This window comes from Gorilla gorilla, chromosome 4, assembly GCF_029281585.2.
Source record: "Gorilla gorilla gorilla isolate KB3781 chromosome 4, NHGRI_mGorGor1-v2.1_pri, whole genome shotgun sequence".
Classification (NCBI taxonomy): Eukaryota; Metazoa; Chordata; class Mammalia; order Primates; family Hominidae; genus Gorilla; species Gorilla gorilla.
In genome coordinates, this window is record NC_073228.2 from 125,992,967 (window position 1) to 126,020,961 (window position 27,995).

Below are 27,995 nucleotides of genomic sequence, written 5' to 3' on the forward strand. Positions count from 1 at the left end.
AGAGAGACACAGAGACAGGGAGAAGGAGAGAGAGACAGAGCACCTAGGAACGCCTGTTTTGCCAGGATGAAATACATTTGAACACCAGGAAGTTCAATTCTGACTGAAACTACAGACCCATGAATTAAAAATGAGTCCAGAATTTGGGAAGAAACAAAGCCTCCACTCCAGCCAGTTTTAGAAGCAGCTTCGATGAATACAGAAAAGCAGCTGGCAACTCAGCCACAGCACCAGGGAAGAGACGGCCGTGAGTGCACCATCAGCTGCAGCTAACAAAGCCTGCAAGCTCTGTTATTCTTGGGCCTCCTAAGAGTTGCTCCAGCCAGGATAGAGACTCTGCCCTGCTTTAGCTCAGAAATATCCACTCTCGTGATGTTTTCCTGAGGTTGTCCTGTCATAGGCCAACACTTCCTGTCTCTTCTGCCATCTGGCCCAAATAGCCAGCCACTGGACTGAATATTGGGTGTGCATTTGGGATGATGTTTATTTATTGGGCACTTTCTTTAGAGAAAGATCACATTTAGTTCACAATAAGGCCGATAAAACATGCAGTTTGTGAAAAGTGAAAAGTGTGTTAACTAGGGGCCTGCAGGTCAGTAAAAGGCAACATGTAAAACAGGGCTTTCTTGCCGCCATCTCAACATTTACTCACTGATATTATATCGGCTCTATGTCATTGTATGCATGTATTATTATTTGTATATGTATCTTATGATTTCAGAAGCATCTAAATTAGAAATATTTTATATCATAAATTAGATAGCTAGAATAGTTAGAGCGTTATTGCAAGTTAGGATGTGAAACGTTACCGTCCCTTGGGATCTCTAGACTGTGTGGCCTGAAGAGTCACTTCAGCAGAATTAAGAGTCCTGTGAATTACCTCCATATCCCAATTACATTATCTGGGGACAAGGAGCAGGGCTGGGGAATATTAGAGGTCAAGTTTTTGTTCTTTTTTGCTAACCAGTAAGGAACATTCAGTAAAAATGTTCCTTAATCTCACCACTCGTCGGTAACCACTGTTAACACTGGGGTGTATATTCTTTGAGTTAATTGTGTGTTTGTGTGCACATGAGCACACACAAAGAATTTGATGAGATTATACTATTTATTCTGTTTTGTAGCTTCTCTTTTTCATTTAGCAATATATTGTAAACTTTTTCCCAGGTCAACAAACTGTTGCCTCATAAGCTTTAATGCTTGCAGAATATTTAATTGTGGAATTGTACTACAATTATCTTAATATCTCAGAGTATTTTGAAATACGAATCTTGAAAACACTACTTCAGATATATTTTTAAATACTGGCCTTAGTTTTTAAAATGTTTTCTATGTTTTAGGACATGTTAGAAAAATAGATTAAGCATAGCTTCTACATCTTGTGGTTGCTTGCCTTTTAGACCAAAACATAGAACACGCTTTGAGAGTCATGGAGACTATCCATCTTCCCTGTTTTAGAGGAGACCAAGCTCTTCTTCTTCTTCTTCTTCTTCTCCTTCTTTTTTTTTTTTTTTTTTTTGAGATGGAGTTTCGCTCTTGTTGCTCAAGCTGGAGTTCAACGGCGCGATCTTGGCTCACTGCAACCTACACCTCTCAAGTTCAAGCGATTATCCTGCCTCAGCCTCCCAAGTAGCTCGGATTACAGGTGTGTGCCACCATGCCCGGCTAATTTTTGTATTATTAGTACAGACTGGGTTTCACCATGTTGACCAGGCTGGTCTTGAACTCCTGACCTCAGGTGATCCACCCACCTCAGCCTCCCAAAGTGTTGGGATTACAGGTGTGAACCACTGCGACTGGCCCAAGCTCTTCTATATAGATGGTATTAGTATTAGTCAGGGTTCTCTAGAGGGACAGAACTAATAGAATAGATGTGTATATGATGGGAAGTTTATTAAAATGTATTGACTCACATGATCACAGGGTAAAGTTCCACAATAGGCCATCTGCAAGCTGAGGAGTAGGGAAGCCCAAAACCTCAAAAGTAGGGAAGCCGACAGTGCAGCATTCAGTCTGTGGCCAAAGGCCTGAGAGCCCCTGGCAAACCACTGGTGTAAGTCCAAGAGTCCAAAAGCTGAAGACCTGGAGTCCAATGTTCTAAGGCAGGAAGCATCCAGCATGGGAGAAAGCTGAAGACCAGAAGACTCAGCAAGTCAAGTCCTTCCACATTTTCCTGCTTTATTCTGGCCACACTGGCAGCTGATTAGATGGTGCCCACCCAGATTGAGGGTGGGTCTGCCTTTCCCAGTCCACTGACTCGAATGTTAATCTCCTTTGGCAACACCCTCACAGACACACCCAGGAACAATACTTTGCATCCTTCAATCCAATCAAGTTGACACTCAATATTAACCGTTACAGTATTTTTTAAAGTCCCTAGAAAAGATCAATAAGATAATCAGTAAATATTGTTTTCTTTTCTTCTTTAAAATAAAACGCTGTGTTTCTACATCAAGAAGAGCCTGTGACTTAAATTTATCTGTCCCTGTTGGTTGCTCAGTCCATCGGTAAAGTTCCTGGAGTCAATTTAAAAGAAAGCTGAAATCCATACCTACTTTGCTCTCTGTTTCCCATCAGTTACTAGAGAACTCAGTCCCGTCCCTTTTGTTGCCAGGTTGCCAGGATACATCCAGGCAACAAAGACTGCGGTTCCTGTTACTCAGCAGCCTCAAAAACTCACACCAGCTCCTGCAAGGAATGTGAATCTTGGAGCTCCCAGCTATTCTGTTCCTGTTTCCGTCAGCTCCTTCCCTGAAAACTCAGAGGTGCTCAGCATGCCATGCTAAAAGGCAAAATAAAAAGGTAAAGAACAAATGTCACAAGGTGAGGCTCTCGCAGGGTGTGTGCATTCTCTGTTTTCTGGTAGGTCTTAAATCTCAAACCTTTCAACTAATAACAACTGCTTCTCTTAGATATTCTTGGTCTCTTCCATTGGCTTCTCACCAGTATTCAGTAAATATTTCCTTGCTATTGAAAAGAAATCCAAATGACGATAATAATAATAATTAGTTCTTAAGTGAAAAATCTCAAGTATTACTAAACAAAACAATAAATGTCATTTTACTTCTTTGGATGCTGACAATGATGAGTGAACTATGGATTAGATGTTCTAATACCTAAAAAATAATAAAATTGTATTTAAAAGAATGATTTTTAAAATAACTTTCTTCAAAGAAAAGTAGATGAAGTCAGGTTTTAACATTAATTCAGAACTATATGTTTATTAGCCAGATTATCCATGAAAGAAAAGGGGTGTTAAAGGCTATAATTACTCAGTTGTCTTGGCTTTTTTTTAATTATTTGAGATAAAATCGACATGGAGTAAATTGTAACCAGTCTTGAGTTCTTAAAATCAAGTTTCTAAAATCAATGAGTTTAACAGCTGTATACAACCATGTCATGGTCACCTCAGTCAGGGCATGGGACATTTCTTTCACCCTGGAATGTTTCCTCACATCCTTTCCAGCCAATCTTCCCTCCACATGGGGCCACTGTTTTGATTTCTATCCTCAAAGAATAGTTGGCCTTTCATGAACTTTATATGAATAGAATGATACCATATATATTATATTGTCGGACTGACGTCTCTGGCTCAGCAGAATGTTTTTTCAAGCGTTTCAATGTGGCTTTTTAAGTCAGTAGTACAATTCTTTTTAAAGGTAAGTATAATTGCACTATATGCTTATTTTACATTTGTTTATTACATTGATAGGTATTTTGTTTGTTTCTAGTTTGGTCCTCTTATAGCTAAAGCAGCTATAAAGAATCTTGCACAAAGTATTTTTCTCCTAATGTTATTTTTTATGTCTAACTTTTTTGCCAGCTTTATTGAGGTATGACTGACCAATAAAAATTGCATATATTTGGGGTTTCTCATGAAACGTGTTGATACATGTAGACATTGTGGAATGATTACCACAATCAAGCTAATTGAAGTATTCATCATATCACATAGTTACCTTTTTTTGGCTGTGGTGAGAATGCTTGAGATCTACTATCTTAACACATTTCAATTATTATTAATTATAATAATTCTTAATTATAATCACAATGCTGTACATTAGGTTTCTAGCATTTACTCATCTTATAGCTGAAGGTTTGTACCCTTTGCCTATCTTCCCTTCATCTCATCCTCCACTCATGGTAACCATTATTGCACTCAACAGGTAGGTATATGAAGATGCTCACCATCACTAATCATTAGGGGAACACAAATAAAAATCACAAGGAGATATTACCATACATTTGTGAGAATGGCTGTTAAAAAGACAAAAGATAACAAGTGTTGGTTAGAATGTGGAGAAAAGGGAAACCTTATACAATGTTTGTGGGATCGTAATTTAATACAGCCATTATGGATTATGGAAAACAATATGGAGGTTCCTCAAAAAGTTAAAAGGAGAACTACCATCTGATCTAGCAATCCCACTGCTGGGTATATATCCAAAGAAAATGAAATTAGTATATTAAAGAGATATGTACACTTCCTTGTTCATTGCAGCATTATTAACAATGGTCAATATGTGGTAACAAATTATCTATCAACAGATAAATGGATAAAGAAAATGTGGTATAAACATACAATAGAATATTATTGAACCTTAAAAAAGAAGAAAATACTGCTATTTTCAACAACATGGGTGAAACTTGAGGACATTATACTAAGTGAAATAAGCCAGATAAGGAAAGACAAACACTATGTGATCTCACTTATATGTGGGAAAAAAAAGGAAGCCTGCACAAGTCTTATTAGATATATGTTTTTATTTATTCTGGATTCGGACCCAGGAGTGAAACTAATGAGTGATAGGGTAGATATTTGTAATAAATATGAAATAATATGTCACAGTGGTCATAATTTGCAAATTCCTGATGACTAATGGAGTACTTTTCATGAACTTCTTGGAGACTTGTATCTTTTTAAAAATTATCTATTCATACCTTTTACCCATTTAACATTTTTTCTTTTTAATGTCTTTTTCATTGATGTATAACTCACATATAATGAAATGCACCCATTTTAAGTACAAAATATGATGAGTTTTGACAAATGATTATATCCATGAACCAACAAAGACGTAAATATAAGAAAACGTCCATTAACCTTTGTAGTCAATTTTCCTTTCATGCACCTACCCACCAAACAATAGCTGATATACTTTCTGTCACTACAGATTAGCTTTGCTTATTCTAGGGTTTCATATAAATGGAATAATTAAGTACCTATACTTCTTTTGCATTTGACTTTTTCAGCAGCACATTATTCAAAGGGATCCATGTAGTGTATATTAGTAGTTTGTTCATTTGTATTGTGAAACAATATTCTATTGTATGAATATGCTATAATTTTGTATTCATTTATCCATTGATGTATATTTATGTTATTTCCAGTTTTTCACTACTATGAGTAAAGCTACTGTAAACATTTGTAAATGACTTTTTGTGGACATATACTTTCATTTTTTTAGGTAATGATTTAAAATGTCAATACCATTGGGTATTTTAGAATTTAACTTTATAAAGTTAAATTTTTAGATAATCCAATTTTTAAATATATGTCTTGCAAACATTTCTTCCCAATCTATGTCTTGCCTTTTAATTTTCTTAACTTTTTTTAATGTGCAGAAGTTTACAATTAAGAGAAAGTATAATTTATTATGTTTTCTTTTATACTTAGTTCTTTTGTGTTTTGTCTAACAAATCATTGCAAATATTAGGATCATAGATATTCTCTTCTTAAGGTTTTATCATTTTTGCTTTTATATTTCATTCCATGATCCATCTTGAGTTAATTTTTGTGTGTAGTGAAAGTAGGGAGTTGATATTTTCTCCCTGTGTGCATCCAGTTGTTCCACTCTCATTTGTTAAAAAGATTTTCCTCTCTCCATTGAATTGTCTTGACATCTTCATCAAAAATGAATTGATCATGTATGTAAATTGACCATATGTTTCTGGACTGTCTATCCTATTACATGGATCTGTTTGTCTATCCTTATTGGCATATTAATTTTAATAAGCCAACTTATATTATTTGAATACCTGAAGCAAGTATTCAAAATAAATATGGAAGCTGAATTCTTCCATGACTGCTTACTAGTGAACCATACGCAAGAATTAGAATCTGGTTGGGCAGTCCTCCTTGCATGTTGCCCAAATGTTTCCCCAGGCAGCAACCTTATTTTAAGTGATTCTGTAATAAGCAAAAGCCAAAAATATAGTTATAAACTTATTCAGGAATCATAATCCCAGTGAAAAAAATAAGTATTTTTCAAGCCCATTAATATAGAATGTGACTTGAACTTAATTTTTATTTGTTAATTTATTCAGTAATTTATTGAGCATCTACTATATTCCAGACACTGTTCTAGACAGGAAAAAGCAGGAGGAGAATATTTATTTGTTCATAATTTCTGCAAGAAAACATTATTTATAACATCAGCTCTGTTTCCTGTTTAACAGTATATTTCTCACAATTACAGAGAAAAATCTTTACCTGGTCAAATATGCATCAGAATAAATGTCATCACGTATTCTTACGAACTGACAGAAAATTATAAACATTCAAATGTTAACTAAGAAAAAATATTTTCCAGCCTTTCCAAATCTTGCTATCACTTCCATAAAATACCTATTTCTTTTGAGCCTAAAATGTAAACTATTATTTCTATTAGTTGCATTTTCCAGATTATTTTATTCATTCATTCATTTCTTTGAGAAAGGGTCTTGCTCTGTCACCCAGACTGGAGTGCAGCAGCACAATCACAGCTCACTGCACCCTCGACCTCCTGGGCTCAAGCGATCCTCCTACCCCAGTCCCCCAAGTAGCTGGGACTACAGGTGTGCGCCACCATGCCTGGCTAATATTTTTTACATTTTGTAGTGATGAGATCTTACTATGTTGCCCAAGGTGATCTTGAACTCCTGAGCTCAAGCAATCCTCCCACCCCGGCTCCCAAAATGCTGAGATTACAGGAGTGAGCCATAGCGCCCAGCTCCAGCTTATTTTAGAATTCAAATCTTATCTATTATTTCTAAGAGAATTTTTAGTTTTACCAACTGGACCTTCATATGACTGTTTCTTCTCTGGGTCTACATAATTTGAATAAATATGTAATATTATTTTAACTCATTTTCCCAGACTATCTGGTGAATGATACATTTTCAGGATTATATGCAATTCCAGAAGTAAGTTGTAAATGGTGAAGAATGTGAGCAATTCCAGAACACCCTTCCTGAGGGATCAGTGATGATTTCTGTGGAGTCTTACAAACACGGAGAAACAATTTCTAAATATCATTGCACACAAATATGGCAATAGGAATACACTATGTTGGGGGCAGCAGAGAGGGAGAATATAAAGAAGGCAAGCTTTAATCATTTAAAAAGAATGGCAAAGTGCAAATAGAAGGTCCCCCAAGGTGCAATGCAGCCAAGCATTTGTTTGAGAGGAGACTCTAACAGGAGCCTTATGGAGTTCTGTGCAGACAGCACTTAGTAGGATTCTGGTTGCATTGAGTGCTGTAAGTTCACATTGATTAATAACTTGATGTCTTAATGTTAAAATGAAATCTAATTTAAATGGTCTAACAGAAGGGTTAGAAAATTTTCTTGTCTTTGCCCAAATGGTAAATAGTTAAGGGCTCGTAAGCCATACACTCTGCCATTGTAGGGCAAAAGCAGTCAACGACAAACATAAATGAATAAACATGGCTGTATTTCAATAAAACTTTATTTACGAAAGAGCTGAACGATGGCCAGATTTATCCTGTAGGCCATAGTTTGTCAGCTCTTCTAATGTTCAAGGAGTTCTGATGAGATACCTTCCAAAAATCATACATTGATACTGAAAGGCCTGTGGCCTTGAAAATGTTCTTGAGTGCCTGGTACTTGGGGGTTCTCTTTAGAAGGGAGATGACTAGATAATTATATGCAGAAGAATGAAACGAAACCCTTATCTCTCGCCATAGAAAAAAATCAAATCAAAAAGGACTAAATCAAATCTAAGACATAAAACTATAAAACTTCTAGAAGAAAACACTGGGAAAACACTCTAGTACATTGGTCTGGTCAAAGACTTATTGAGTAAGATCTCAAAAGCACAGGCAACCAAAACAAAAATGGATAAATGGGATCACAGCCAGCTAAAAAGCTTCTACTGAGCAAAGGAAACAATCAACAAAGTGAAGAGACAACCCACAAATTGGAGAAAATATTTGCAAACTACCCATCTGACAAGGGATTAATTGTCAGATAATATAAGGAGCCCAAACAACTCAATAGTGAAAAACCAAATTATACATTTTTAAAATGGGCAAAAAGCCAGGCTTGGTGCCATGCACCTATAATCCCAGCTACTCAGGAGGCTGAGGTGGGAGGATCACTTGAGGCCGTAAGTTAGAGACCAGCCTGGGCAACATATCAAGACTTCATCTCAAAAAATTTTTTTAATTAGAAAAAAATTTAAAATGGGCAAATGGTCTATATACATATTTCAAAAGAAGTCATGCAAACAGTCAAAAAATGTCCAACATCACTAATCATCAAAGAAATGCAAATCAAAACTAAAACAAGATATCATCTCATCTCAGGTAAAATGGATTTTATCAGAAAGACAGGCAATATTGATTGCTGGCGAGGATGTGGAGAAAGGGCAACCCTTGTACACTGTTGGTAGGAATGTAAATTAGTACAGCCACTATGAACAGTATGGAAGTTCCTCACAAAACTAAAAGTAGAACTACAATATGATCCAGCAAACTAACTGCTGGGTATATAGCCAAAAAAAGTTGAAATCAGTATGCCAAAGAGATATCTGCACTCCCATGTTTATTGCAGCAATATCCACAAGAGCCAAGGTATGGAGTCAAGATAAGTGTCCATCAGTGGATCAATGGATAAAGAAAATGTGGCACATATACACAATGGAATATTATTCAGCCATAAAAAGAGTAAAATCCTGTCATTTACAACAACATGGATGGAACTAGAGGACATTATGTTAAGAGAAATAAGCTAAGTACAGAAAGACAATAGAACATGTTCTCACTCAAATGTGGGAGCTAAAAAAAAAATGTGATCTCATTGAGATAGAGAGTAAAATGATGATTGCCAGAGCTGGGAAGGGTAATGGGAAATGAATAAATAGGGGTTGGTTAATGAGCAGAAAAATACAGTTAGAGGGAATAAGACGTAATGTTCAGGAGCATAACAGGGCAACTATAGTTAAAAATAAGCTATTGTAAGTATTTCAAAATAATGAAAAGAGTAGAATTGTGATGTTCCCAACACAAAATAATGATAAATGCTTGAGGAGGTAGATATCCCAATTACCCTGATTTGATTATTACATGTTGTATGCTTATATCAAAATATACCTATCCCATAAATATGTACAACTATTATGTATTCATAATAATTAAAAATTTAAAAAAGAAGAGAGCTGACTTCCAAGGAAAATTAAATTTTGAAAGTCATTAGCGCTCAGAACATATGTGGTCAAGAAAAACAATGTATGAATAAACTTAGCTCGGGGAAGCCAAACTCTGTGATACTCCTTCAGCTTTCTACGTAGTTAGGCAGTGCCCCCAGCACAAGTGACTAGCTGCTCGTATGGCTACCTTTGGTGTGCCTGTCTAGGTCCATTCTCTAGGGAGCAGCAGCCCATCTATTCTGGTTGCTCACTACTTGATAATCTTTACCATGAGGTATAGTGCTTGGTCTAGTTCATGGTCCTTGGAGAGATTCTCATTTATCTTGGATTCAGTATAGTTATGCTTTTAAAGCTATAATATTATTATAATTCTAATTCCTTGAAATAGTATTATAAAAATGAACAAGAGTTAAATGATCACATATGTGTAAGACTTGAGAAAATATTACAAAGCTGTCTGATAATGCTTCTTTTCCAAAAGCCCCTTTATGTTTTTTATTCCTCATATAAATAATGAACTTCAGTTTTGTTTAAAAATTTAATATAAAATCAAGCTAATCTCACTCAGCTCGGTCAACATTAAATTTATTTTGTTATGACCTACAATGTGCCTGGCACTGGGCGAGGTGCTGGGGATATAACTATGTAGAGAGCAAGTAAGTCTCTATTGTCTCGAAGTTCACATGCAATTTAAAGAGATAAATATTACACATGCAAACAAACAGAACAAAAACATAGGTGCTGAGTGCTGTAAAGATGATAAACAGTGGCATCACTGAACATAACTATGATGGATGGTGATGGTGATATCAGTTCCATGAATGAACATGAGTGGGCATGTGTATGTGCATGTGTATGGGTGCAGGTGGGTGTGTAAGTGTGTGTGTTTGGGACAGAGGGAGAGAAATTACTTGAAAAAGAGTAGTCAAGAGTTCAAGGCCAGCCTGGCCAACATGGTGAAACCCCGTCTCTACTAAAAATATAAAAATTAGCCAGGCGTGGTGGCAGGTGCCTGCAATCCCAGCTACTTGGGAGGCTGAGGCAGGAGAATCGCTTGAACCTGGAGCCAGAGGTTGCAGTGAGCTGAGATTATGCCTGGGTGCTTCAGCCTGGGTGACAGAGTGAGACTCTGTCTCAAAAAAAAAAAAGTAGTTAGGAAAGGCCTGAGTTGACAATATTTAAATAGAGACCTGAAGGATAAAATAAGAAAGCTAAGCAAAGAACTGGAGGAAGATTCTAGGCAATGGCAAGAGCATGTGCAAAGCCTCTTCTCAGTCCCTCCCCCAGTCTCCCCCAAAGTAAGAGAGAGTTTGACTTGCCTGAGGAACTGACAGGTGAACATGGATGGAGCATGGTGCAGAAAGGGGAGAGCAAAAGAAGATAGGCAGAGACTGAGGGAGGTACCAGGTTACAGAGGGCATTCAAGGTCAAGAGGTTGGATTTTATTTTGAGAGTAGTGGGACAACCATGGAGCAGTCAGTCAGCAGAGGTTTAAGTTGTGATTGTAGCTTAAGGAGTTAAATGTGACTGCTCTGAAAAGGATAGATGAGGGTTCAGAGCGGAAGTGCCTCTTCACCTATGTGGTTGAAACAGCTCACAGATGCAAGGCGCACCCGTTCACCTGCCTGGCATTAGATTTATGAGTGCAGGCAAAACAGCCAAAAGGAATAACCAACCACTTCAATGCTAGATGTGGAAATGCTTCTACATAAATTGATGTAATATCACAAGAGGTTATCCAATATCAAATGGGTAGAATGAAGACAGGAGTAAAAAATCATGGGAAAGGAGATATATTAAAATGCAAAGGCAGAAAATACTAAGATGAAAAGGGGAGCAGAAGGAAAATATAAGATGATAGAATAGGATAAGATGTTTTTTTCAGCCAAATTATTAATGGGCAATCACATGGGAAACAAAAACATGCTAAATATTGTTTAGAGTGTCTGTTAGTGCCTTTTCCCTTTTCCCTCGCTGTCTAATTCCTTACCTTGCATTTCACATGCAAACCCACAATAAGAGGGGGAATCTACTTGGAGAGCTGAGGCAAAGGCAAACATCCTCATGATCTTCTCAGCCTGGCCTCACCACCAATGAGACTTCTCCCAAGTTCAAAGATATGTTCAAAAGGTTATTTTAGTGAAATTATTGTGAAATGAACAAAGAACAAAATGAAGAGTAGTGAGGACTGGAAATAGAAGAAAAAGGCAATTGGGCAAAGACTCAAATCTCGAGTTTCAGTTAGACTCTCAGCCAACAATTGTCCTTATTAGTACCATATGACCTAGTTACAATCCAGCATATCATCACCAAATAAGTGTCAGATGGACTAGCATTGTTGCATGGATTAATTACTAAATGAAGATTATAACATTGATTATCAATACATCCCCTTGACCCGGAAGAAATATGGAGAGGAATGCACAAGGTCTGTGATGTATGTGTGTATGTGTGTGTGTGTTTGTGTGTATGTGTATTCATGTGTCTGAACAATTGGAAGCAGAGTCCTCCGTGAGGTGATAATAAATATAACTGATAAAATTCTATTTTCTTGACAATCAAGTATACATATCCTTTGAAAGAATGGAAAAATATATAATTATTTTGTGAAAGACTTTTTCCATTTTGGTTCATTTTAAAATCATAAATGTGTAATAAAAGTTAATATTTACATTCCTTGAATTGGTTCATGGCATTTCCACTCAAAAGTACTAAATGACTGTGAAACATTAAAATCAGATAAATCTTGGATTGCTTTATCTGTTCAGTTCCAAGTGAACCATCTTATATATGAAACATATGACATTTCAATCAACAAAAATTAAAACCACACTTTCCCCTTCAGTTAACCTGTTTCCAGTGTAAAATACCATGTCAAACAGGGTTTAATTATTTGAACTATTGGGGCATTTATGTGTGTTAAGCAGTTTCTAAATAAAGTTTTCAACAGAGATTCCCAGAAGTAGCACAGGAATGCTGTTTTAGCTAAAATTATTTAAATTAACATTACCCATTCCTTGCCTATATGAAACAGCCTTCATTATCATTCCCTAAAAATGTAATGATCTTTTGTAACCAAATTTATTTTATTGTCAATTTTATAACTGGAATTTTACAGTCAACTAAAAAGGATCAAGATTTGTGACCTAAAAAATTGTCATTATTTCATGATATTTACAGGACAAACCCTAAATGTATGAATTTTCAAATATTGATTTCATAATGTCTTCAGGTAGTTCAGCCTATTCTGTGTATTTTTTCCATATAATTATGGTACTATAAGATCCTGGTATTTGAAAAACTAGAAAACAAGGAACATGATGATGTGAACAAGTAGATGAAAATCAGCTTATAACACTTAAATTGGGAAGAAAGAGTAGTGACTGAATAAAAGTGAAATATTAAGAAATTGTTAATGCCTGTTGAAATGAAATAAGGACATGACATCACATCTGCACGTTTCTGCCCTGGGATCCAGAGTAAACTCGTTATTTCTCAAGATAGAGAAGAAAAAACCTTTTAAGGCAGCTTAGGAGTTATTTGCCATATTTACATTTAATGGAGTGGTCTTCGTAGAGAGGTCTTACAAGCACAGTGGACAGGAAAGGTAAAGGAGAAGAGTGAAAAAAGAGGTTGTTCCTGATGCCTATTATTGGTGTCCCATGAATGTAGGCCAATGGAATTCTCTGAAAAGTTTGCCTAGAAGCTGGGCTAACCACAAACCATCACGGAAAACTCTCACAGGTGAAGAGCTCTTCTAGACCCTGGAATTGGAAACCCTAGGTATTATTGTAGAATGTTTTGTCCCTTCCAAAATTCATGTTGAAATTTAATTCCAACCAAAATTCAGATGCTACCAATGTGATAAATTCTTATTAAAAACAGCAGTAGTGGATACTTATTAAACAGTTGACAATATTATAGAGCTTAATACACACATGAGTACAAATAAAACCGAGGATTCTGAGTTAGCTCAGTAGATTGTATCAACATCAACATCTTGGTTGAGGTATTATTATAGTATAATATCTACACTATAGTTCTGCAAAATGTTACCCTTGAGGGAACTGGGCAAGTGTACAAGGGATCTCTGTATTATTTCTTTCAACCACATGTGAATCTACAATTATCTCAGTAAAAATTACAATAAAAATACAATTATAATGTCATCAAACCTAAAAAATTAACATTAATTCTTAACATCTGAGTGGCAAGATATATTTTAAAAGATCATAGTATGATAAAACAAAACAGAGTGAAATACACCTAGTATACAACTATAAACTGCAATTAAATCCAAACTACCATGTATGACTTTTTTCATGAGGGAGCATACAGGCAGGAAAAGAGTAAGGGACCCCCATCTTTGGGACAGCTACATCATGTTAATGCTATCATTTGTCTTTGTTTGACACTCTTCTACCTGTGGAGAATTTCCAAATCTGGATCAATTATAGACAAAATATTCAGTCTCATTCCTGTATTAAAATGAAATCTACTTCTTTCTGGGCACCACAGGCAGCATCTCCAATGTTCTTGTGCTGTTTTAGAGTATATTCCAAATTTTATCCTTGCTTTGCTCATGTTTATGTAGAGCATACGGAATGGGTATGAGCTGGATAAACAGCAACACCCATGAGCTACTGATGCCAAGGGGACATTTAATGGGGTTACACACAAGTGTCATGGCACAGCAGGATGGGGGATCCATTTTAGGTTAGGATTCCATATAGGAAATGACACCACAAAATGGAAATGTGTTTTCAGCTTTTATTTTTTTATTTTTTATTTTATTTTATTTTTTGAAACAGTCCATTGCTCAGGCTGGAGTGCTGTGGCGCGATCTCAGCTCACAGCAGCCTCCAACTCTCAGGTTCAAGCTATTCTCATGCTTCAGACACCCGAGTAGCTGGGATTACCCCTGAATATTTTTTTTTTTTTTTGTGAGATGGAGTCTCCCTCTCTTGCCAGGCTGGAGTGCAATGGTGCAATTTTGACTCAGTGCAACCTCTGCCTCCCGTTTAAGTGATTCTTCTGCCTCAGTCTCCCAAGTAGCTGGGACTACAGGCATGTGCCACCATACCTGGATAATTTTTGTATTTTTAGTAATGACGGGATTTTGCCATGCTGGTCAGGATGTTCTTGATCTCTTGACCTCATGATCCATCCACCTCAGCCTCCCAAAGTGCTGGGATTACAGGCATGAGCCGCTGCACCCGGCCCTAGCTAATTTTTTGTAGAGATGAGGTTTCACCATGTTGGCCAGGCTAGTCTTGAACTCCTGACTCAAGTGATCTTCCCGCCTTTGCCTCCCAAAGTGTTGGGATTACAGGCATGAACCTCTACACCCAGCTCACAGCATGATCATCTTTCTTTTGGGGGCAGTAGGAGAGAATCTGTTTCCTTGGTCTTCCTGGCTTCAAGAGGTGCCTGCATTTTTTAACTCTTAGACCCCTTCTTTGGAACAGCTAATTGAGGCCCTTTCACACTTGAAATTTTTTCTGCTCCTGTCTATCTCTCACTGACTGGGGAAGAAGTTCTCCACATTTGATGACTCATGTGATTAGACTGGGCCCCTCACTTCTAATGCTGCTTTCTCCAGAATATAATGAAGTTAAGATATAAGCCACATTTTTCTAGTAGTGAGCTGGAATTGTTGGCATCGCCTTCTCTCTCCAGCCAAATGGAAAATCCAGAGGACATTAGCAGTGGTGTCAACCATAGGGTGCTATACTCTTCACTCTCTTTCTAATGGCATCCTGTCCTTATTGGGTATTCTTATTGGATTGTCCTAAACTTAAAGCTCAGATAGATAGTGGAAATAATGAAACAAAGTGAAATAGAACACAGAAGATGGGAAAAAAGACCCTGTTGAAAACACAAGAAAGATAGGACACATCAGCATCCACAAAGTTGATTTTAAATTAAACTCTTCCCATCCAATATCCTAATATTTCCAATCTTATGTGTGACTTAAAATATACATGTGATCTTTGTGTTTACTAAAGGCAGACAGAACAAGGCAGTTGAGAGTTATTGGTCATGGAGTGGAAGGAGGCTTTCTATAAATGTTGAACCACAAAAAAATTTAAACTAGAAGCTGAAGAGGTTTTTAAATGAACCATCACCACATTGCATGTTTGTTTGGGTCTGGGGACACAAAGAATGAACAAGTTTCCCCTAGACACCAGGAGACTCATTCTGGTGGTTTTCTCCAGCAGTGGATATCTTGTATAAGCTTTCCTGGGAAATGAGAATTTGTAGGGCTGAGGATTCTGAATCATCAGTGAGCTCTAACTATGTGGCCCATGAAAGAGAGTCTTGTTGCCATGATTCAGCGATGTCAAATGGTATGACAATCATATTTTGATGACTTATTCACACAGAAGGATGAGAGATGTGGGGAGAACAGCAACAAAAAGCCCATGTTCAGAAACAGCCTTCAGTTTGTGGGCACACACAAACAACCAGGTCTCCAGAGTCACTGCCAGGAATGTCATGGCGAGCATATCAGAAAATAGAGGCACATTGATTCATGCACACAGCAGAGGCCCAGCCTGCCTTATGGACTCTGCTGTTTTTGACTTCCTTCCCAGGCATTTTCCTCAGAAACAGCTTTGGGTGGAGAGCGCATTATTAACAAAGGGTGTTGATGTCTGTAATGAATGGTATTGATAATCAGTGTAAGTGTTAGCCAGGCTCCAGGAGGCACTGACCTCCTGGAGGTGGACAGAAATAAGGCACAACTTTGAAACTGCTGTAAGGTAAGCTAGTGATGTGTTAGAAAGGTTCCTCCCGGATTCAGTGAGCCCATCTCTCTTATGCCAATTTATCCTGGCCTAGCAGCTCCGTTCATGCACAACTTTATTCTTCATTGTGTTTGTTTCCACCTGGACACACAGAAGTGACCACACTTCTGATACTTACACAGCGTGGCTCAGAAGTCTATGCTAAAAGTGTCGCACCGAGTTCAACTAAATCAAGAGTATAAAGACAGTGGGAACTCTGTGCAAGCATATCACATAATGGGGGCTGGCAAACATATGCATCTATTTGAAGTTCTTTTAAAATGTAGATACTAAAATATGGTTATCTGTGGGTTTTTCCATCCAATGTTTAAAAACCATAATATGTCAATTTTAGACACTTGATGGCTATAGATCTCATTCTAGGTCGAGAAGGGGCTCCTATACTGTTCTTACACATTTGCAGTTCAAACTAATTTATAGGTATTTCTTGACAAAATGGACAGCTTGGCAGAAAGAAAAAGTGTACCAAATCCTGTAATCCCCACGAGGAAGCATAATTCTCTTATAAAGTATTTCCAGAGCAAATCTTTACAATCCAACTACGGTCTATATTGCTAATAGCTTATTTATGGTTCTTTTAATTGGCTGATTATTTCTTTAAACTAATAATCTAACAATCCTCATCTGGGGAGTCATTTAATGGTGAGGAAAGGTCCATTGGCTTAAATAGAAAAGTAGCTCTTATGATATCAACCGATCAATAAATAATTATGGGAATGTCTCCAAAATGTTTAGGTGATCCACAAAACACAATTTTGTCTGTTTGTGTTTTCCTTTTTTTCTTTTTATTTCTTCTATAATCCCACCTGTAGCTGTTCTAAACACTGGCTGCTTTATTTTTTTCTCTAAAGTTATGTATATATCATCTTCTATAACCCTTTAATAACTTATGAAAATTCCTTCTTAAGTCACCGATTCTGTCTTTTCTTCTTGGATTTTACCCTCCCTCCTAGACCGAAGCATTTCAGCCCTAATCTACTTTCATTAGGAAGATTCATTCCTAAATATTCTAAATATTTACTAATAAATATGTTGTATTTATAACAATTATATCCTAGAAGACTTCAGTTGGATTCTCAGTTCCTCGAAGTGATTTTCAATATTTAATTAAGAAGAAAAATGTCCCCACAGGACACTTTCAAGCAAGAAGCATGAACTATAAATTAGTGAATCCGGCTAGTGAGAAGCATTGGAAGAGTAAAGGCTGGCTCTCTGAGCTACAGGCACAGCTGTTACTCAGCATCAGCTTATGTTAGATGTTGCCACACAGGAATGTGGGCTCTGTTCTGCCAGCTCTTCCACTTTTCAAGAGAAACCAAAAATCCTTATTTTATGTGACATCTCCCAATTTTAAAATAACAGGAACTAAGTCAAGCAGTTTTGACTTTCTGCAGGCTAAAAGGAACATAGCTATGGACCAGATGTGCCTATGAGCCAATGCTTAAACAATCTTGAAAAAGACATATTGGTATAGAGCTATCCTGTTGGAAGAAAATTATCCTAAATGTGAGAAAATATGGCATGTGAAATTCCTTTGAAGACTTGTTATTCGACTCTTCCACTTTTTTCTTTTTTGGGCTATCCTTTGGATTTCTATGTATTATAGGCCTCTAATGTGATTATACTGACGGTTTGTATAACCAGTGCTCCACCACTGCAAATGTCAATATTACAATTATATGATCATACCTGTGTGGCATTCATGACTCTTGGGTACTCTGTGATTTGGATACTCAATATAGAGTGAAAATTACAGGCTTGATCTAACAATAGTTTTCATAGGGTGATATTATAAGCCTTAACAACATAAAATGCCTTTTGCAGAGGGCTCTAGTTAGAAGCGCAAAGAGTGCATTTCTCCCACTTTTTTCATAGCTTTTCTAACACCATAGGCTATTATGTTCGTACCTGACAATTAGATTGAATGAAAGTGAGAGAACTTATTTCTTGGCCTAAAATTATTCATAGTGAAGGGGAGACAAAGAAAAGGAATTTTTTCATCAGTTATTTATAATCAGTCTAGAAATGCCAATATTTTCTCAAAGCCATGCCTCAGGCTAAGTGGCTTTTATGAAAATGTTTCCACTTTTTACCTTTTAAATGCTGCTCTTATATTTCTTAAACCATACTGCCTCTAGGTCCCAGCTGCTCTCACATGGCCTTTCCCCCTCACATTAGATTGGCTGAGGTCTGCAGATGCCATGGGACCAGACGCTGCCTAGAAAAGAGTATGAAGAACCAGTGAGAATGAGCCCAACAAGCTGCCCTCAACACTCCTGGTCATCTTTGGTCTATGAGTAGGATCACTTCGCTATGGCTTCCTCTGTGGCAGTGGTGGCCTTGTGGCTTGGGGGTCAGCAGGTGAAGAGTGTCATATAAAATTTGAAAAAATACAAGCATGCTTAGAACAGTAGGCTTCCCTTATGAATTTGTTCATCTACTGGAAAATGGAAGAACAATACATTCTAGCTCTTAAAGCACTGCGATAGTGTAAAAATAACAAAAATGCATTTTCAGTGGTCTGAATGAGTTGAGGATTAAATGTTCAGATAAGCATCTTATTTTGTAAGATTCTATGAAAGAATTAATTTGCATTTATATTTATTGCAATATTTAAGTAATATGCAGCTTGAATATCACAGATTATTATTACTTATATTTTGAGGGTTGTTATTAAAATTTAGAAACTTAGAAGAGGCACCCTATGGAGTTGAAAATCAGATCTCCAAGGAGGAGGCACAGACTGGCTGGTGATTGCATCTGGTGGGGAAGGGTCAGTTTGTCTGGTTTTACAAATTTGGTTGGATTCAGCTGCTGCTACTGAAAAGAACTGCTGCTGCTGGAGTAGAGGAGTGTTGCTGGAATAATGTTCACAGCAACCACATGCACACAGGAAGCCTTTAAAAGGATTAAATGGCCTCTTGCTCCCCAATTCTTGCATTCTTCTTCCATTATTCCTGTTGGCAGAGCATAACACAGAGCCAACTTGCAAAGCAGAAATGGGCTGTGCAGAGTCCCTGTACCTGTATCATAAAGCTAAATATAGAAAAGAAGGTTGGGAGTATACAGACAATAAGTTAATAACTGGCACAATATTGCTATCTGCTAGCTCTCTAATAAGCTTGTGGAAAAAATAGGCTATTTTTTATAAAAAATAGTCATTAAATTTTTTTTCTTAAAAGAATCTCTAAAAAAGGAAGTGTTGTGATCAATTTCATAAGAACCATTGATCCAGTATTTATAGTATCAATTTTTTAAATTTCTGATTTTTAAGAAGTGTATATTTAATAAGTCAATTCTGCACCCAAACCTCTACTTCCTCAAAAAAAATTCCTTCATCAAAAAAAATCTGAAATTTGAAATAACATTATTAGGATGAATTGTGCTAATCACCAGTATTAAAATACAGATATCTCTCAATTAGTATTAGGTTTCCATGTGAATAACAGACTCTTAAAAATGGCTAAAATAAAAATAATAATTTACTTTTCTTATGTAAATAAAGTCCAAGAAAGGCACTCCAGGGCTTCTGTGATGGTTCCAGCATTACCAGGGACCCAAGTCCATCCAGGTCTCTGCTCTGTCATATCAAGGGTTACATAAATGAAATCTGTTCTCAACTGGCTGCTAAAGCGCCAGTCATCACATCCATCTTCTAAGCATCAGTAAGAAGGAAAGGAAGAGAAGCAATTGTTCTCTTCTTCCTTTTCAAGAATTGTTCTTACAAGTTCCGCACAATATTTTCACTAACTACAAAGGAGCTTGTAGATGTGCCCAGCTGAAAATTGGGGCTCTATTAATTGAGGGAGTTGAGTGGAATGGCTATTGGTAAGGAGCTAACTGTCTCTGCCAGACATTAGAAGGGACATTATCTCATCAATTATAAGCCTTGGTGTAAATGAGTCCATCAGTTCCTTTTTGAAGCAAGATTTCATAGGTAAGACGGACTGGTGAGCATACAAGAATACTAGGCTGGATAGTGGAGGCTGCTGAATGGGGTGGGTGAAGAACATTGAAGATGAACCTCCTCTATTTCAGAATCTTGATCAGAGCCACCATCAGCCCCAACTCCATCTTTCTTATTTATGTTTTTGTTCATTTAAAGAATTTGAATTCAATACTAATAGAGAAAGGATCATATCATGTATCAACTATATTTCTTTTGTTTCAATGGGCTAGATTTTTTTATATACTTTAAGTTCTAGGGTAAATGTGCACAACGTGCATTTTCAATACATAGGTATACATGTGCCATGTTGGTTTGCTGCACGCATTAAATCATCACTTACATTAGATATTTCTCCTAATGCTATCCCTCCCCCATCCCCCCACCCCACAACAGGCCCCCATGTGTGATGTTCCCCGTGCTGTGTCCAAGTGTTCTCATTGTTCAGTTCCCACTTATGAGTGTGAACATGAGGTGTTCGGTTTTCTGTCCTTGTGATAGTCTGCTCAGAATGATGGTTTCCAGCTTTATCCATGTCCCTGCAAAGGACATGAACTCATCCTCAAAGGACTAGATTATTTTTTAAAAGATATGATCACACTTTTCATTGTGTTCTGTTCCCTCTCTTTTAGAGAGACACCTTCTAATGCCAAGATGGTTTTTGGATTTCCACGGTTATTACATTCATCTTTGTGTGTTTGTCTCTCCCTTCCCATGAACCCTGAAGAGAATGGAAAAATGGCATCATGTTGATAAAAGGTGATGCCTTCCAGGACGTTCTGTAAATGTCCTATGTGCAGATATGGTCAAAACGAATAATTCAGGCCAACTGAGTGAACATTTTTCCAGAGATGCTTGAGGTAAAACTGTCTGGCTTTGCAAAGTGGTTCTCTTTATAAACTAGCAACATTGCTTTATGACGTCTTGGGTGACAGGCCAATTTCTTATGTGATTTAAGTATATGCATTTAGTATTTTCCAGCACTTTTGCTTTTAGAGCTAACTTATAAAGGGAGAGCAACCAACACTGCTGTGCCATGGCATGTTGCCGTCGCACAGTCACTGGCAGAAACATTATGCATTTCTCCATAAGACACCTCCGTTCCCAAAAATTTCACTGGCTTCCAGCTACCTCATCTTTCATATTTTGATACCTTTAGTCACAATAAGGGAAAAATTTCAGGAGAACATTGGAGAAGGAAAGGGATGGTAGAAAAAGAAAAGTTGAAGATTCAAATGGACGTTTTGTGATGTTTCATCGTGTTTGCTGCAGAGAAAATATTTGCAGTGCACAAATGTTTGTGTGCGGTAAGATCTATCCCTAATCAAAATGGTGACATGGCTTCAAACTGAGCACTACCTGGCCTCTTGGGGCAGCCTTCACTTTTACCCTGTGCCCATGATCAAGACAGACAAAACACATCATTCGTTGGTGGTCTGCCCCATTCCCCCAACTGGTCCCTACCTCTGCTGGTTATGTAGATTTTTCTGAAGATATTGGTGAAATTAAGAAAAGAATCTGTACTGCACATGACTCAGGAAAAACTACATCTAGAAAACAACTGTATATGGCAAAAGTGATTCTTTTTTTTCTTTTTTTTTTTTCTTTTGAGATGGAGTTTCACTCTTGTCAGCTAGGCTGGAGTGCAGTGGCGTGATCTTGGCTCTCTGCAAACTCTGCCTCCCGGATTCAAGCGATTCTCCTGTCTCAGCCTCCTGAATAGCTGGGATTACAGCCACCATACCCAACTAATTTTTGTATTTCTAGTAGAGACGGGGTTTCACCATGCTGGCCAGGCTGGTCTCAAACTCCAGACCTCAGGTGATCCGCCCACCTTGGCCTCCCAAAGTGCTGGGATTACAGGCATGAACCACCGCACCTGGCCTGGCAAAAGTGATTCTTAATGCAGAAACAGAAAACCAAATACCACACGTTCTCACTTATAAGTGGGAGCTACACGGCAAGTACACGTGGGCATAAAGATGAGAACAACAGATAGTGAATGCAAGCGGAGGAAGGGCTGAAAAACTACCTATTAGGTACTATGCTTACTACCTGGGAGACAGATTCATGTGTACTCCAAACCTCAGCATTACACAATATGCCCATATACCAAACCTGCCCATGTACCCCAGACCTATAATAAAAGTTGAAGAAAAAAAGTCCCCTGTCGCTTAACATTGAAAACATTGTGTTCCATAGCCCCAGTCTCTCTCTTCTGCTTTGTCTGTCTCAGAGGCTTCTCCTCTGTGCCTTGTCTGCACTCCTCCTTCTTGCCTCTTCTTTCTTCTAAAAGGAAGCATAACAGCTGGTGAGAGCTTAGTTACCTTCCCCTGAGGCATATGGATAGTACATTAAAACAGGGATAAAAACTAAAGGGAAGACGCTCTGCTGGAGGAATTTAAGCAGAATGAATAATGGAAAGAGCCACGTATTGGAGCCAAAGAGAGCTGGAATTGATTCACAGTTCTGTCATTTAGAAACTGACAGTCTTGGGCAAATTACTTGTCTTTTCTGAGTCAGTTTCTTTACTTATAAAATTGAAATAATAATACCTGCTTCATAATCATTTGAGAATTAACTAAAATTCTGTTTACAAAAAAATCTGTGCCCTATCTGGCACATAATTGGCATTCAGTAAATATTACCTCTCTTACCTTATCAAAAGGGAGATGGAGGGGTTGCTGGGGAAAGTCATGGGGATTTCTCAGTATTCTAATCTGCTGGGAACAGAATTGACTCTCTCTCTCTCTCTCTCTCTCTGTGTGTGTGTGTGTGTGTGTGTGTGTGAGAGAGAGAGAGAGAGAGAGAGAGGGAGAAAGAGAGACAGAGAGAGAAAGAGAGGCAGAGACAATTTAGGGGAAGGAGGCTTATTTGATTGTATTGATTTTTCTAATCTGTCTTCTTAAGTCTTATTAGTGTCTGCAATTTCCTAGTATCAAGGAAAATGATAAACTAAAGTTCCTCGGTGAACAGAGCCAATGAAGCAGAATGGTTTGTGGAAATAACCCATGGGCTGGATTTAAAACCTAATGAAATAATTTTACCCTATTCCTGTGTTCCATAGATCTACTTTCTCTTTTAGATGGTACTGATCGAGTGATACATTTCTCTGTTTTATTTTCTGTGCTGGCCACTCTGGGGCCAACACATACTTTTCCCACATCTGTTAACATTACTGTCTTAGAATCTGTCAAAATGAAGAATAACTTCTTTCTCTGTGCCAGACCTGATTTGATACTCTTAAAGGCAAGGATTCAGACCTTTATTGGCACCAAAGTACAGGAGCTGGGCACAGATATCACAGCTCTTCTTGTTCTTTATCAAATCCAGTGCCCAGGGTTTCCATATTACCAGGACTGCTGGCCTTGCACTGTCCAAACTGAAGTGTTTGCCATGATGTACAGGATCCAGCTTCATACCAGGGGCTGCTCTTCTGTGGTTAAGAATTGATGCTTTAGAGTTTATCACCCTGATAAATGAAATGATAAAGGAAATGAAAAAGGTCCTGAGGCTTCTGAAATAATCTTTTTGGGAAGCCAGATTATAAACCCACGGTAAAATTTACTCATAACTTTTCCCAATATACAAATTTAAGATTCTTCCTAAAAATGGATATCTAAGCTGCCACTTCTTCTGGTGGGGATCTTTGGGGAATCCAGGGCCTTTGTTTTATACTTAAAAATATTTGGAAGTCATACATATATAAAACAAGAGAGTAGGTATGATACCTTTAAAAAAAAAAAAGAGCCTCAAGCAGCATCTGTGTATCATCTTTCCATGAAAGATCTGCAGATATCCCACCAGGATGGGTGCAGCCTAGGCTGTACTCTTTGCTGGAGAATTATAGCTCCACTTTATTAATACCCTATTCCCATAATAAACAAAAGTGAATACATGATGTGTCACAAGAAGTTTATGTCCCTCTGAGGGCTATCCTGATAATCCTCATAAGATTCATTCTTGAATTACTTCTTCTGCAAGAGTTCTTAATTTCAGGTCGATGGACACTCAAGAAGTCTGTGACACAACTTTACCTCAATTAAAATGTATATCACAACTAGAAACAGTTGACAAATTATTTCAGTAAAACTGATTTCACCTGTGATAGCAACAATTTTTATTTTTACTTATAAAAATATTATTCTGAGAAGTGCATAGGCTTCACAAAATTGTCAAAGGAATCCATGTCACTAACAAGTTAAGGATCTCTGACGTAGTGGAAGTTTCTGTGGGGCCCAGGGGGTCTTTTCGTATGACCTGCTGATTTCATTAATCTAATATTCACAGTTTGCAGTTTTCTCTTCTATGGCCTCACCACCCTGGTCTCAGCCTCTATTGCTTTGCGTCTTCTGTATCTATGATGTGCTGTAATTGTCAAGTTAACTTTTTGGGCAGAACACGATTTTCAATACAGTGATAGTGCAATTGATGATGGAAGATTTCCTCAGGTTTATGTCAGTTTATTGACCAAATCCCGTATGCTGGTTACTGTGCTAGTCAAAAAGTATACAAGGTCAATATTTAAAACAAGCAAAAAAAAAAAAAAAAAAAACAACACACACACACACAACAACAACCTAAACGTCTGTGTGTGTGTGTGTGTGTGTGTGTGTGTTTACATAATAACTTCTTATGTCTCCCACCCCCCCTCCACAGATCTTGGAGACATCTCAGCTTTAATGAGGACTTTCCAACATTCCAGACTGCCATCCTGCAATGAAGCTCTGAGTCACGGTCTGTGAGGCTAAGGTACTGGCAACGGTGTGAACCCCAGGACAACTAACCTCACTAACCTTCACTCTAAGCAGAAGCCCAAAGTGAGTCTGGCCTGAAATCAGAGCAAGCACTACAGAAAGACATCTTTGTTAATGGAAAGAGGAAAGAAGAAAAGAATTTCCAATAAGTTACAACAAACTTTTCACCATTCTAAAGAACCCACTTTCCTTATCAACCAAGCTGGGCTTCTCTCTAGTGACTCCTATTCTAGCCTTTCGCCAGAAACAGAGAGTGTTAATCCTGGTGAAAAGATAAAGACAGACACTCAGAAAAAGAGGCCTGGGACTGTGATACTATCAAAACTGTCAAGTAGAAGAATTATATCGGAAAGTCAGCTTAGCCCCCCTGTGATCCCGGCCCGCAGGCCTGGATTCCGGGTATGCTATATCTGTGGCCGAGAATTTGGGTCCCAGTCAATTGCCATTCATGAACCCCAGTGCTTGCAGAAGCGGCATATTGAAAACAGCAAGTTGCCCAAGCACTTGAGGAGGCCAGAACCCTCCAAACCACAGTCTCTCAGCAGCAGTGGGTCCTACAGTCTTCAGGCAACTAATGAGGCTGCATTTCAGAGTGCCCAGGCTCAGCTGCTGCCCTGTGAATCCTGTGGCCTCACGTTCTTGCCAGATCATCTTCTTGTTCATCACAGAAGCTGCAAGCCAAAGGGTGAGGGTCCCAGAGCACCACACTCTAACAGTTCTGATCATCTTACTGGCCTCAAGAAAGCTTGTAGTGGAACCCCAGCCCGACCAAGGACTATTATCTGCTACATATGTGGTAAGGAATTTGGCACCCTGTCCCTTCCTATTCATGAGCCCAAATGCCTGGAAAAGTGGAAAATAGAAAATGACCGGCTCCCTGTGGACCTCCATCGGCCACTCCCACAGAAGCCTCAGCCCCTTCCGAATGCTCAGTCCAGCCAAGCGGGACCAAATCAAGCTCAGCTTGTGTCCTGCCCACATTGTAGCCGAATCTTTACCTCAGACTGCCTTCTGGTACACCAGAGAAGTTGTAAAACTCATCCTCATGGGCCAAAATATCAGAATTTGACTTTAGGGAGTAAAGGAGGCCTAAAAGAGTCCACTAATTCCAAGCAGCAAAGGAACAGGGCAGCACCCAGTGTAACTGATAAGGTAATTCATGCCACACAAGACGCATTAGGTGAATCTGGTGGTGCCCTCTGCCTGTAGGGGAACAAGAGAAAACTATCCCCAGAATCAGCCACCTCAGCCCCTAGTATTTTTTCTATCAATGCCTTGTATCAGCCTCAAAGCAGCCTGTTCAAGTTAACTCCCTGTTGAACTCCAGGGCCTATACCTCTCTTGGCTGAATAGATATAAGAACATCCTTGCCTGATGGGTTCATATTCCTCTTCAATTCTACTGTCTAAAAGAAGAAGAGATGGACTTCTTTCTTCCCTGATCCCTGATACAAATAATCCCTGGAAGAGACTGTAATTTGAAAATGAGTCATTAATGCTGTGTCTACATTACAGAGATATAATTCCCATTCCAACAGCCAATATTTATTGCCGGTTTATTTTAGTCATCTACCTTAGGAATTCATTTTTGGCAATGCTGGGTTATGCTGAGTTTATCTTACTAAAATAGAATCTGTGTCAAAAACCCCAAATGACTTTAGCAACAATTAAACACTGAAGCACTTGCAAAAATACACATGGTCTGTAAATACAGCATATTTTTTCTTTTGACACGTACATGGTTGTAGTAAGTAGGAAATTAACCCCAGTGTAGACACTGAAGCAACTAGGTTATATTCTGGGAGGTGCTTGGTTCCTGCTGCTGCTCTGTGCCCTGTGTTCAGGCTGAAGACAAGGCCCTGACCACCCCCCCACTTGGGCCATTCTGAATAAGCATGACCCCAGGAACCCCCAGCTTGAATGGCAAAGAGTTTTTAGGGTTTTATCTAAAGTTTCACCACGGGCAAGGATTGGAGAGAGATGCTTACGAGGGTGGCTACCTGCAAGATAGGGCCTGGTCCATGTTCTTTGTCCGTTAAACCAGATTGTGGATGTTTTGTCTTGTGTCAACCTTACAGAATATCAAATTATGAGAAACAGGAAGTGGTAAAAGTCTTTTTTCCATGGCTTGCTACTTGAAAAGCCCAGCCTGCCGAGATAAAGAATTCTTAAGAAAACTAAGATTAGGCCAGGTGTGGTGGTTCATGCCTGTAATCCCAGCACTTGGGGATAATGTAAAGCCCAGCCTGCAGGGATAATGGATTCTTAAGAAAACTAAGATTAGGCCGGGTGTGGTGGTTCATGCCTGTAATCCCAGCACTTTGGGAGGCCAACTCCCGAGGTCAGCAGTTCAAGATCACCTTGACCAATATGTCTCTACTAAAAATAGAAAAATTAGCTGGGCATGACTGTAGTCCCAGCTACTCAGGAGGCTGAGACAGGAGAATTGCTCGAACCCAGGAGTTGGAGGTTGCAATGAGCTGAAATCACGCACTGCACTCCAGCCTGGGTGACAGACTGAGGCTGCATCTCAAAAAAAAAAAAAAAAAAAAAGGAAAAAGAAAAAGAAAGACAGACAGAAAAAAAGAAAACGAAGATTATACCAAGCTATTGTAAAAGATTAAACCAAAGGAATTGGTTGGGGAGGGGGCATTCTTTATTTCTAATATGATTTTTCTCTCTTTTTTACTTTGAGGACTGTCTAGTCCTTTGCTCCTAAATTCCATGTTTAAAATAAAATAAATATGGTCTTACTGGTTTAGAAGATTCCAAGACAATGATTCGAAAGCTGAAGAGTCACTCACAGCTGCTGGGCAAGTTTTCCGATGAACATTGAAGAAAAAACAGCTAGTTTCTTTGCCTAACGAAAAACCAAACTCCTCAGTGTGGCATGGTCTTCAAGCTGGTCTTATAAACATGACCTGTTTTTCCCATCTTCTGTCTGTTGCTTTTCTTCCATAACCTGTGGGGTCTGGATTCACAGAGTACAAGAAGCTGTGTCTCAGGGCCACAAATCAGAAACTCTGTTCAATTTCTGCCTTACAGAACTGTTTC

General features: G+C 38.3%; 1 protein-coding gene across 1 annotated transcript; it reads left to right on the plus strand.

The window, feature by feature from the left end:
* ZNF474 (zinc finger protein 474) lies at nt 1-27,941 on the plus strand. Its single transcript, XM_063706723.1, has 5 exons — nt 1-463; nt 1,401-1,645; nt 2,615-2,802; nt 20,818-20,944; nt 24,845-27,941. The coding sequence occupies exon 5, from the start codon at nt 25,057-25,059 to the stop codon at nt 26,149-26,151; it is 1,095 nt and encodes a 364-aa protein (XP_063562793.1). The 5' UTR covers nt 1-463; nt 1,401-1,645; nt 2,615-2,802; nt 20,818-20,944; nt 24,845-25,056; the 3' UTR covers nt 26,152-27,941.
* The last annotated feature ends 54 nt before the right edge of the window (nt 27,942-27,995 follow it).